The 9,871-nt window shown below is 47.6% G+C and overlaps 1 protein-coding gene across 2 annotated transcripts in view; it reads left to right on the forward strand.

The window, feature by feature from the left end:
* The window catches only part of Ndufv3 (NADH:ubiquinone oxidoreductase subunit V3), an 11,655-nt gene extending 2,315 nt beyond the window's left edge, over positions 1–9,340 (forward strand). Inside the window, exons 3-4 of one of the 2 annotated variants that reach the window (XM_021149018.2) lie at positions 5,338–6,441; positions 9,124–9,340. In XM_021149018.2, coding sequence (XP_021004677.1) covers positions 5,338–6,441; positions 9,124–9,266 — 1,247 coding nt within the window. In that variant the 3' untranslated portion in view covers positions 9,267–9,340. The remainder of the gene's footprint in view (positions 1–5,337; positions 6,442–9,123) is intronic. The other variant, XM_021149017.1, reaches the window with a different exon arrangement.
* Positions 9,341–9,871: the final 531 nt, after the last annotated feature.

Genomic DNA, 9,871 nt, shown 5'->3' on the forward strand with positions numbered 1-9,871 from the left:
GCTGTCCTGGAACTCCCTCTGTAGACCAGGCTGGCCTCAAACTCAGAAATCCACCTGCCTCTGCCTCCCGAGTGCTGGGATTAAAGGCGTGTGCCACCACACCCGGCGCTTTTTTTTTTTTTAAGATTTATTTTATGTATATGCGTACACTGTAGCTGTTTTCAGACACACCCAAAGAGGGCATTGGATCCCATTACAGATGGTTGTGAGCTACCACGTTGGTGCTGTGAATTGAACTCAGGACCTTTGGAAGAGCAGTCAGTGCTCTCAATCGCTAAGCCATCTCTCCAGCCCAAATCTTATCTTCTAGATACATGATTGTAGACTACATGGGTTTTAGGACCCAAGAACCTACTATATAAGAACAGGGGTCTGTGTGGATAGAAGTGCTGTCATCCTGGGAAGGGAAACCTGGCCGGGGAGTTAGCCTTGGATCCCCAGGAAGCTCCTGGCCCTCTGCAGCCATCTGAGCCTGCAGCTTTGCCACCTCCCTGGGTGCTACGGGGTAGAAGCTGTGGTGTGTGCACACACACTCCAAGTGCATGCTCATCCACTTTTGTGAATGGCATTTTACTTCAGGGTGGAATATGGTCTTCGGAAATAAGTTGTTTTATGCATATTACACTTGTATATTCTAATGTAAAATAATTTCTGTACAAGCTCACGCTCCTAAATTAGCCACATGTGGACCTGTGTTTTCCCTTGAAGTGCCAGGGATTAGAAACCATCTCAATTAGAGTGGCTTTGGGAGCCCCTGGGGCTCTCTGCATCTGCTCTTAATCCCCAGCCACTGGGAGTGCGTTAGGACCCACCCTCCGGGGCAATATTTTCCGTCCTACTCTGGAGGCTCCCATATCTTAGCACAAGCTTCCTTCCCCAGGAAAGCTGCCACTCCACGTTGGTACCAGGATGCTCCCACAGGCCCTTCATGGAGACCTGCCTGGGTTTCCTTGCTGTTTGTTGAATCCTGTCACCAGAGCACATTGTACAGGTCTATAAGATACTGGCTGAGCAGTTTGCACGTTGCTTTCTGTCAGTTTGTTTTGTTTTGTTTTGCTTCTTCCCCAGATTCTGTCATGTAGTATAGGTTGGGCTTGAACTCCAATCCTCTGGGGTGCTGTGGGGGAAGGGGGATTACAAGTATGAGCCATCACACCTTGCTTTGGGGTAGCTCTTATAAAGACTATAAAGCCAAAGATAGTTCTCCATTTAGGTTCCAGCCCAGGTTTAAAAGTGTGTAGTTTTGCCGGAAGTAGAAGTTAGACATATTAACCAGAGCCACGGTGTGTGTGTGTGTGTGTGTGTGTGTGTGTGTGTGTGTAAGGAGCATAGTGTGAACGCATCTTACACATTACCCTGCACACCTCTTAGTACTGAGGAGCTGAAGTGTCACGTCACACCAAAGAGATTTGCCTTCAACTTTGGCATTCTGGCCCATGTAGTATTACTGTCTTACTTCTGGGGGGGGAGGGATCTGGATTCTTCTGAATTTTTTAGTTATTTTTTTACAAATGTATAATCCCAAGCCTATGAAATCTGAGTGATCTAGCCAGGCATGGTGGCGAACGCCTTTAATCCCAGCACTCGGGAGGCAGAGGCAGGCAGATTTCTGAGTTCCAGGCCAGCCTCGTCTACAAAGTAAGTTCCAGGACAGCCAGGGCTACAGAGAAACCCTGTCTCGAAAAACCAAAAAAAAAAAAGAAAGAAAGAAAGAAATCTGAGTAATCTCACTTCTCCAGCATGATTAAAGTACCTTTGTGAGAGAGCTTTGTTTCCTGGGTTAGTTTCATAAACCGTTGGGTTGCCAATTTGTTTTATCATTTCTATACTTTATTTATTTATTTATTTATTTATTTATTTATTTATTTATTTATTTATTTGGGTATGTGTTTATGTCATCGTGTGGCTATGCATACATGAGTGCAGTGCCCATAAAGGGCAGAAGGGGGCATTGAATCTACTGTGAGCCACCCAGCGTGGGTGCAGGGAACTGAACCGGGGTCCTCTGCAAGAACAATACCTGCTCTTACACACTGAGCTGTCTTTCCTGTCCGACCACTGCACGGTAGCCTTTGTTTCTTTGACCAAAAGCTTGAAGACTGTGTTCTTCATTTTCAGCCAGAGAATCAGGAATTTGAGTTGTGTCTTGAGAGGAGATGGCACTGCCACAGGGAGAACCGGTTAGCGCTGTTAGATAGTATTCGTGGACTTGGTTGTGTGTAGGCTGCCATGGTCCCCTTCTGTGCTCTGAGAGGAGGCTGCAGGAGTCTGGGGTAGGCTGTTTGTTAAAGAAAGCCAGTCTGTGAGGGGATGCAACATCCTATGTCCACACACCAAGTGCTTCCTGGAGGCCACAGTCACCTTTTGTGACCTACAGGGGGCGGGGGGTGAATTCAGACTTATTATGGATGCCGGTTAGTGGTAGCAACTGAGACTTGAAGATGAGGGCAGGACAGAAACTGACCCCCCTCCATCAAAAGCAAAACCGGCTCCTCTGTTAGCCTTTTCCTGGAATTCTTCCAGTAACCAATGAGAAGATGAACTGTCAGGCCTTCTCATTCCAAAATACTGTGAAGTCTCCTTGAAAGACTAGTCTGCCTGTCTGGAATGTTCTTTCTGTTTTAGTAGGTAAATAATCTACAATGTGAGTTTTTATTGTATGTGTGTGTGTGTGTGTGTGTGTGTGTGTGTGTGTGTGTGTGTTGGGAGGAAGGCTGTTGAACCAAGGGCCTTGCATATGCCCAGCACACACTATATCACTAAGCTATAGCTCAGTCCAGCTTTGCAACTCATTACAACCTTCTAAGTTCCCAAGGGGCCAAGGTAGTGCTCGGTGGTAGCTTGCCTGGTATGCCCAAAGCCCTGGATCCAGCAAATCTTGGAAGAGCCAGTCCATCATTTTGATATTCAAAGTAGCCATCTGAGAGCTTTTTTTTTTAGATTTATTTATTGTTATACCTAAGTACACTGTAGCTGTCTCCAGACACACCAGAAGAGGGTGTCAGCTCTCATTACGGGTGGTTGTGAGCCACCATGTGGTTGCTGGGATTTGAACTCAGGACCTTTGGAAGAGCAGTCAGTGCTCTTACCCACTGAGCCATCTTGCCAGCCCCTGAGAGCTTTATTTATTCATTTTAATTTTGAGATAGAGCCTTATGTAACCCAGGCTAGCTTTAGACTTGCTGTGTGGCTAAGGGTGACCTTGAACTTAAGAGCCTCCTTCCTGCCTCTACCTCCCCTAGAATGCCAGGATCACAGTCATGGGCCACCACACCAGCTTTAATGCAGGGCTGGGTTAGAGCTGAGGGCCTTGTATGTACTGAGCTTGCACCTGGCCAGGGGAACCACACCCCAACCCTCAGGCTATCTCCTATTTGCAAGAGTCCAGCTCAGAGAAATACCAGTGGTGTAGACAGTGGGGGGAGGGGGGGAGACCACTGGAGAGATGGTTCAATGGTTAAGAGCACTGACTGATCTTCCAGAGATCCTGAGTTCAATTCCCAGCAACCACATGGTGGCTCACAACCATCTGTAGTGGGGTCTGGTGCCCTCTTCTGGTGTGTCTGAAGAGAGCAATGGCGGTGTACTCATATGCACAAAATAAATAAATAAATATTTTTTAAAAAGAAAGAAAGAAAAGATAGACAGTGGGCTAGCTAGCTTAGGAGCTGGGAATTCTGGGCTGTGCAGTTGAGAGCCCCTGCCCCTCTCTGCCATACTCCCGAGCGAGCGATGGCCTGGAACTGTGTGTTCCAAGTCACCTTGTCAGTCCCTACTCTAGGTGTCTGAGGCTGGTTTCAGCTGTCAGCCACTGCTCTGGCTCTGCTCCCTTCCCTTCACAGTGCCTGTCACTCTTTCTCTGGCTGGGGAAACTTCACTTTTCTTAGTTCCTACTCTACCAGTTAATCATGGGTTCTTGGCCCCTTGTGTGGGTAACACCATGGTAAGATGGGTGAGAGGGGCCTGATTCTACCATGGAGGAGGAGGAAGGCGCTTTTAGAATGTATGTATCCCTGTCTTTTGTTTTGTTTTTTTGTTGTTTTTTTTTTTTTTTTTTGGTTTTTCGAGATAGGGTTTCTCTGTGTAGCCCTAGCTGTCCTAGAACTCACTTTGTAGACCAGACTGGCCACGAACTCAGAAATTCGCCTGCCTCTGCCTCCCAAGTGCTGGGATCAAAGGCGTGCGCCACCACCGCCCGGCACGTACGTCTTAAGGATTGTACATCTACTCGTCTGGAGAATGTTTGGCCCCACTTCGGCTCAGAGGGTAATTAGCCATTCACAACTCGTCCTGTGTTTTCCTTCTGATCTGTACGGTTAGAAAGATTGACAACTGAGAAGACTCAACGAAATTAGCTCTACTGTGATTTTTTTTTTATTTCACTCTTTCATAAATGCCTATGAAATGTAAGGGTTTTTTGGTTAGAATTTATCCTGTTGGGCTTTCTGCTGTTGTTGTTTCTGCAGTTTAACATCTGTTTCTAGTGATATATGTGGTATTAAATTATTTTAGACTTTTGGGTTTTGTAAAACTTGTTTTCTTGGCTGAAGAAGTCCCCACGTGACCTGTGTGATTTTTGAGGGCTTTTCTTCCTTTTTAGGGCAGCTTTACATGAAAAGCTATTGCCACTCCCTCTGTCCTACTGACTTGTCTCATGGCTCACTGGATGCACCAGGCACTCTTGTCTAGACTTCTGATGCTTTGCTCAGGAAGGCCAAACCCTAAACTTGTTAATATTCAAGTGGTGTTAGCGCTTCAAGACACCACGCATCTGTAAAACCTGAGTAGTCAAGGGAAAGCATCCATCTGCCGTCTGCATTAGGGTTGACCTGATGTAAATCTGAGTGGGGTCATTTAAGAATACTTGTCCTCCAACAAAAACAAAAAAAACAAAAAAAAAAAAAAAAAGGAAGCCGGGCGTGGTGGCGCACGCCTTTAATCCCAGCACTTGGGAGGCAGAGGCAGGCGGATTTCTGAGTTCGAGGCCAGCCTGGTCTACAAAGTGAGCTCCAGGACAGCCAGAGCTATAAAGAGAAACCCTGTCTCGAAAAACCAAAAAAAAAAAAAAAAAAAAAAAAGAATACTTGTCCTCTGGGAAGCAATGCGCGTGAGAAATGGAGTCAGTTATGGCTCTTGTTGGTGAGAAAGACCCTCCTTGAAGGTCGCACTCAGAGGCAAGTCTGCTCACTCCTAATGCTGCCCCAGCGCACAGGGAGGTTCCCGGAACCTGTGTTACCTTGACAGCGTTATAACACAACATGCTGGTACGCAATGAAATGTCTGTGGCTTTGAGTTGTTCCTTAAATAACAAATGTTCCTCTTTATGCCGTTTCCCAGATGTGGGAGCAGAGGAGAGGGGCAAGCTCCTAACCGCGCACACAGCAGCGGCATTGTCCAAAAGCTCACCTCCACCCAATTGTTACCCATCAGTGGAGAACACAGGTGGGGCTGTGGCAGGCCCGCACCCTGGCGGCAGCCTGCTGCCCACAGATGAAGGGCTTCCGAAGCATTTGTCAAGAAAGACTTTGGTAGCGTTTCCTCAGAAAGTTATGCCTCCACCCCAAGCACGGGGTTCTGACTCAGAGGCTCAGGGGCACGTGCAGAAAGTGACAAATGATTCATCTTCATCTTCATCTTCCTCATCCAGCTCCTCAGATTCAGACTCTGATGGGGAGGAACATGACTCACACCATGCTCCCCGAGTGGCAAGCAAAGGCAAGACAGGGTCTTCCAAACCGGAGGCCTCCCGGCCCTTGACGACTGGAGCCCCTAAAATCACAGTTTCTGCAAAAGAGAAGGCCAAGGTCCAAAAGCCACCCCCAGATGTCACCTACCCAGAGAAGACCCTGCAGCCTAAGAAGAAATGGACCTCCACCAAGCCTGTAGAAGACAGCAAAGAAACCAGGTCCAAGCCCATGACATCCAGGCCACAGTCCAGTGAGATGTTGGAGCACAACTTGAAGGAAGAACACCAACAGGGGAAACCGAGACCAGACAAGACAGGAAAGGAAAGCACAAAGCCATTTGAAGCTGAAGGAATCTTACCCAGCCACAGGAAAGTCAGAGTACCCACACGGCCCACTAGTGGGCCAGTGCCCACAACGCAAATACGAGAGGCCAGCGCAGAACATCCGCCAGCCGTTGCCCCCAGGAAGGGAGCTAGATATCCGGAACCAAAAGTGCCAGAGCCCGGATGGAAGACCTCTTCTCCCCTGATCAGAAAAGAAAGCGCAGAGAAGCAGGTGCTAGGAGGAGGCTCCCAGGTCGAGGAGGTCTTGGAAGATCAGAAACCAGTGAGCTATTTGAAGACACTTCCTGTTCAGGAGAAAGATACTGTTGAAGAGAGCGCTGGACCACAGCTGGAGGGGAGGTTCCAGGTGGCAGTCGAAGCCCCGCCCACTGATGCAGTCCCACCCCAGGAAGCCCCGGCCGACACACAGGGTACACCTTGCCTTGGTTCAGACTCTCCTTGTCCTTTAGGGTGTATAGATCCTAAAGACCCTCTTGAGTTTCTGTGTGTTTAGAAAGGAGTATTTTTTTTCTTTTTCTTTTTTTTTGACAGTGTCTCTGGTAGCGCAGGCTGATTTCAAACTCGCTATGTAGCTAACACTGGCGTTGCGATCCTGACCCCCCTTGCCTCCGACTCCCAGGTGCTGGCATCTCTCATGCACCACTTGGCCTCATTTAACTTTTTCTTAGACGGCGTAATTTATGAAAACTGACAGTCTAGAATCACCACGCATAACCTTGGAGGGTATCCACGCATGTAGTTCCACGCATGTAGTTCATGAACTTGCCCGACACTCAGCTGAGTGGAAAGCAGCACAAATCTTGTGGTGCTCTCAAAAATCAGGAGCCGCAGTCACGTGGCAGTGATAGCCCTCGGGTGGACTGAACTAGACCCGTGCCTTCTGATCTTCCAGAGTTCAATTCCCAGCAACCACATGGTGGTTCACAACCATCTGCAGTGGGGTCTGATACCCTCTTCTGGTGTGTCTGAAGAGAGCAATGGTGTACTCATATACATAAATCTTTTTTAAAAACAACAACAATAACAAACCAGACAGGTGACCATGGACAGCACCTGCGGGCTTTTCCCAGCACAATGGGCTGTATAATCGTCTACTGTGAGTTTCTAATGAGGGGCTTTTCAAGGGGTACTATACTCCTATCGTACTAAGTGGTCTTGCACATGTATGACACCTCTCTGAGCAGCTCCCTAAAGAACAGGAATTCTCGCGGGGCAGTGGTGGCGCACACCTTTAATCCCAGCACTCAGGAGGCAGAGGCAGATGGATTTCTGAGTTTGAGACTAGCCTGGTCTACAGAGTGAATTCCAGGACAGCCAGGGCTATATAGAGAAACCCTGTCTCAAAAAAGAAAAAAAAAAAAAAGAAAAGAAAAGAAAAAGAAAGCAGGAATTCTTTGATTTAAAATCCGAAGTTCCCGAGTCCTCCTTAAGATGGCAGCATCGCTAACAAGGCCTTCCTGCACCTGCGAGTCATTCCCAGCCACGCCCCCTCCTCACCTAATTTGCATCACCATGGTGTGCTAACTATCACTCTTCCAGGATGTTTACAGCATTTATGTTTTCTTCCTTTAACATTTCTCCTCCTTCACTAATTCACCAGGTACCAGTGCACGCCAGACTTCTAAGACCGTGGGACCTGCCTTTCAGACCCCGGTCCAGTTTTCAGAACTGAACTCAACTAGAGATCTTAAACCTAGCACGGACGCACAGGCATGGGGATTTCTAGGTTATCTCTCAGGGGATACAACCACGACTCACAGGGCTGCCGATGTAGCTTAATATGGGGCTTAACCAGTAAGTAAGGTCCTGGGCTCAGTTTCCAACACTGCAGAAACAAAAACTTGCCTCTCCTCCATCCCCAGCCCTCTTTGCTGGCAGCTGAGGCTCACTGAGTGTCCATGCCCGAAGCTCCTTGCTTACAGGTGGGCTGTTATTGATAGAGTTTATAACCCACCCAGCTCCCATCAGTTTTCACCAGCCCTGCCATAACTGTGTACTCCGTGGCTTTGAAGGTACACCTTCCACACACTGAAGATCGTCAGCTCATCGAGGAAGAGAAGATGCCAACTCTAATAAGACATCCTTTTGTCCTTCTTGCTTTCTTTCCTTCCTTTCTCCCTTCCTTCCTTCCTTCCTTTCTTGAAATTAAATGAAGAGAAACAGCTTTTGGATTTGGAATAGAGAACTATGTATTTAAGTTGGTGGGGTGTTTGTTTCTGTGTTGTGCAGTGTGAGTAGAACTGAGGCGGGAAGCCTAGCGATTCCCAGGGATCCAGGAAGATGTCGCACAGACTTGCCCTGCAGCTACACTGCTTAGCTCCGTCTCCTGCCTTGTTGCATTTGAGTTGCAGAAGAGCCTGTCCTTTTGCTTTAGTCCCATGCTTTGAGTTTTAAGATTATCAATTACTTAGGTACATAGATTTAATTTTTTCCCATTTAAGCTAAAAGGAGAAATTACTATTTTTTTCCCCTATGGTTTGGAAGGTAACAATTTTCAAAAAGTTAAAATGGCAAAGCTACAGCTCTTTCCGGGTTTATGTGCACATTTTCACCAATATTGTAACACTCAGGTTTTTCTCATATCTGCATGTGCTTATTTCCATCATAGACAGACATCCAAAAGAATGTGATTTCTCTCCTGTGTCCATCTGTAATTCCAGATCCTTCCAAATGCATAGTGTGAACCCAGGGCTTAAAAATACAAAAAGGACGGGCAAGGTGCTCCGATCCTGTATAAGAAACGAAGTAGCCTTGTCCTGTCCCCTCTCCGAGAGGTTAGACTCTGCCATCTTATTAACAACAACAAAAGCAGAGAGTCTCCTGGCAGGCCTGTGCCACAATCTCGGCAAAGGTTAGAGTTTTTACAGTGACACTGCCTCCATGTGCTTTGTGATTATGCTCAACCATAAGGCTCAGCACGCATTGCAGGTGACTCTCTTACATTGCCCTTGAAGATACAGGGCTCTCAGGGTCTCCTGTCTTCTAATTAGAATGCTCACACACTATAAACTGGTAGTGTGGAGACTTCTGCTTCCTAAGCGCCCCAGACAAATGTGTGTGTCTGACAGCTGTCTTGTCACCTTTCTCCACAGAGCCCGAGCCGACTGACACCACCACCTACAAGAACCTGCAGCACCATGACTACAACACCTACACCTTCCTGGACCTGAACCTGGACCTCTCCAAATTCAGGCTGCCACAACCATCTTCGGGACGAGAGTCGCCTCGGCACTGAGCTCAGCTCAGGGTAGACCCTGATGTTGGGTCCCATGAATCCTTGCCTGTGAGAATAAAAGGCAGAGTCCCAAAGTTCACTATGTGGTTATTTCCCCTCGCACCTCCCAGAGAATGACTTAGCGACACCCCAATTACTCGTATAGCCTACGTGATTCCGTGGCATCCTCCAGTGGGCCCCAGTGAAGTGGTCACAGATTCTTCCAGGTTAGAATCCGTAGCTCCCAGAGACGTTTAACCTCATCATTCCTAACAAGGCCGGAGGGACGTTCTATTTCAGAGCACACTTGGGGATGGCTGTGTACCACACCCCTCTTAACTTGCCAGTCTACAGCCAGCCAGAGGGATTCATAAAAAGAAAGAAACAAAGCAAAGTCGGGCCCACTCAGCCTCATACTGGTCGGCAGCAGTTACTGCCAGGTCTGAGCCACAGCCTGAGTGAGCCAGGGAAGGCATTACACTGATTTAAATATGACACAAAAATTGCAGGATATTTGATCACACTGCGGACCCTGAGATTTACTGGGAAAACCTGCTTTTAGTTGTGCTGTGGCTCAGCCTTAACGCACACCTTTAATCCAAGAGCTTTCTGCTTGAATATTGGGA

Source organism: Mus caroli, chromosome 17, assembly GCF_900094665.2.
Source record: "Mus caroli chromosome 17, CAROLI_EIJ_v1.1, whole genome shotgun sequence".
In the NCBI taxonomy this organism is placed as follows: domain Eukaryota; kingdom Metazoa; phylum Chordata; class Mammalia; order Rodentia; family Muridae; genus Mus; species Mus caroli.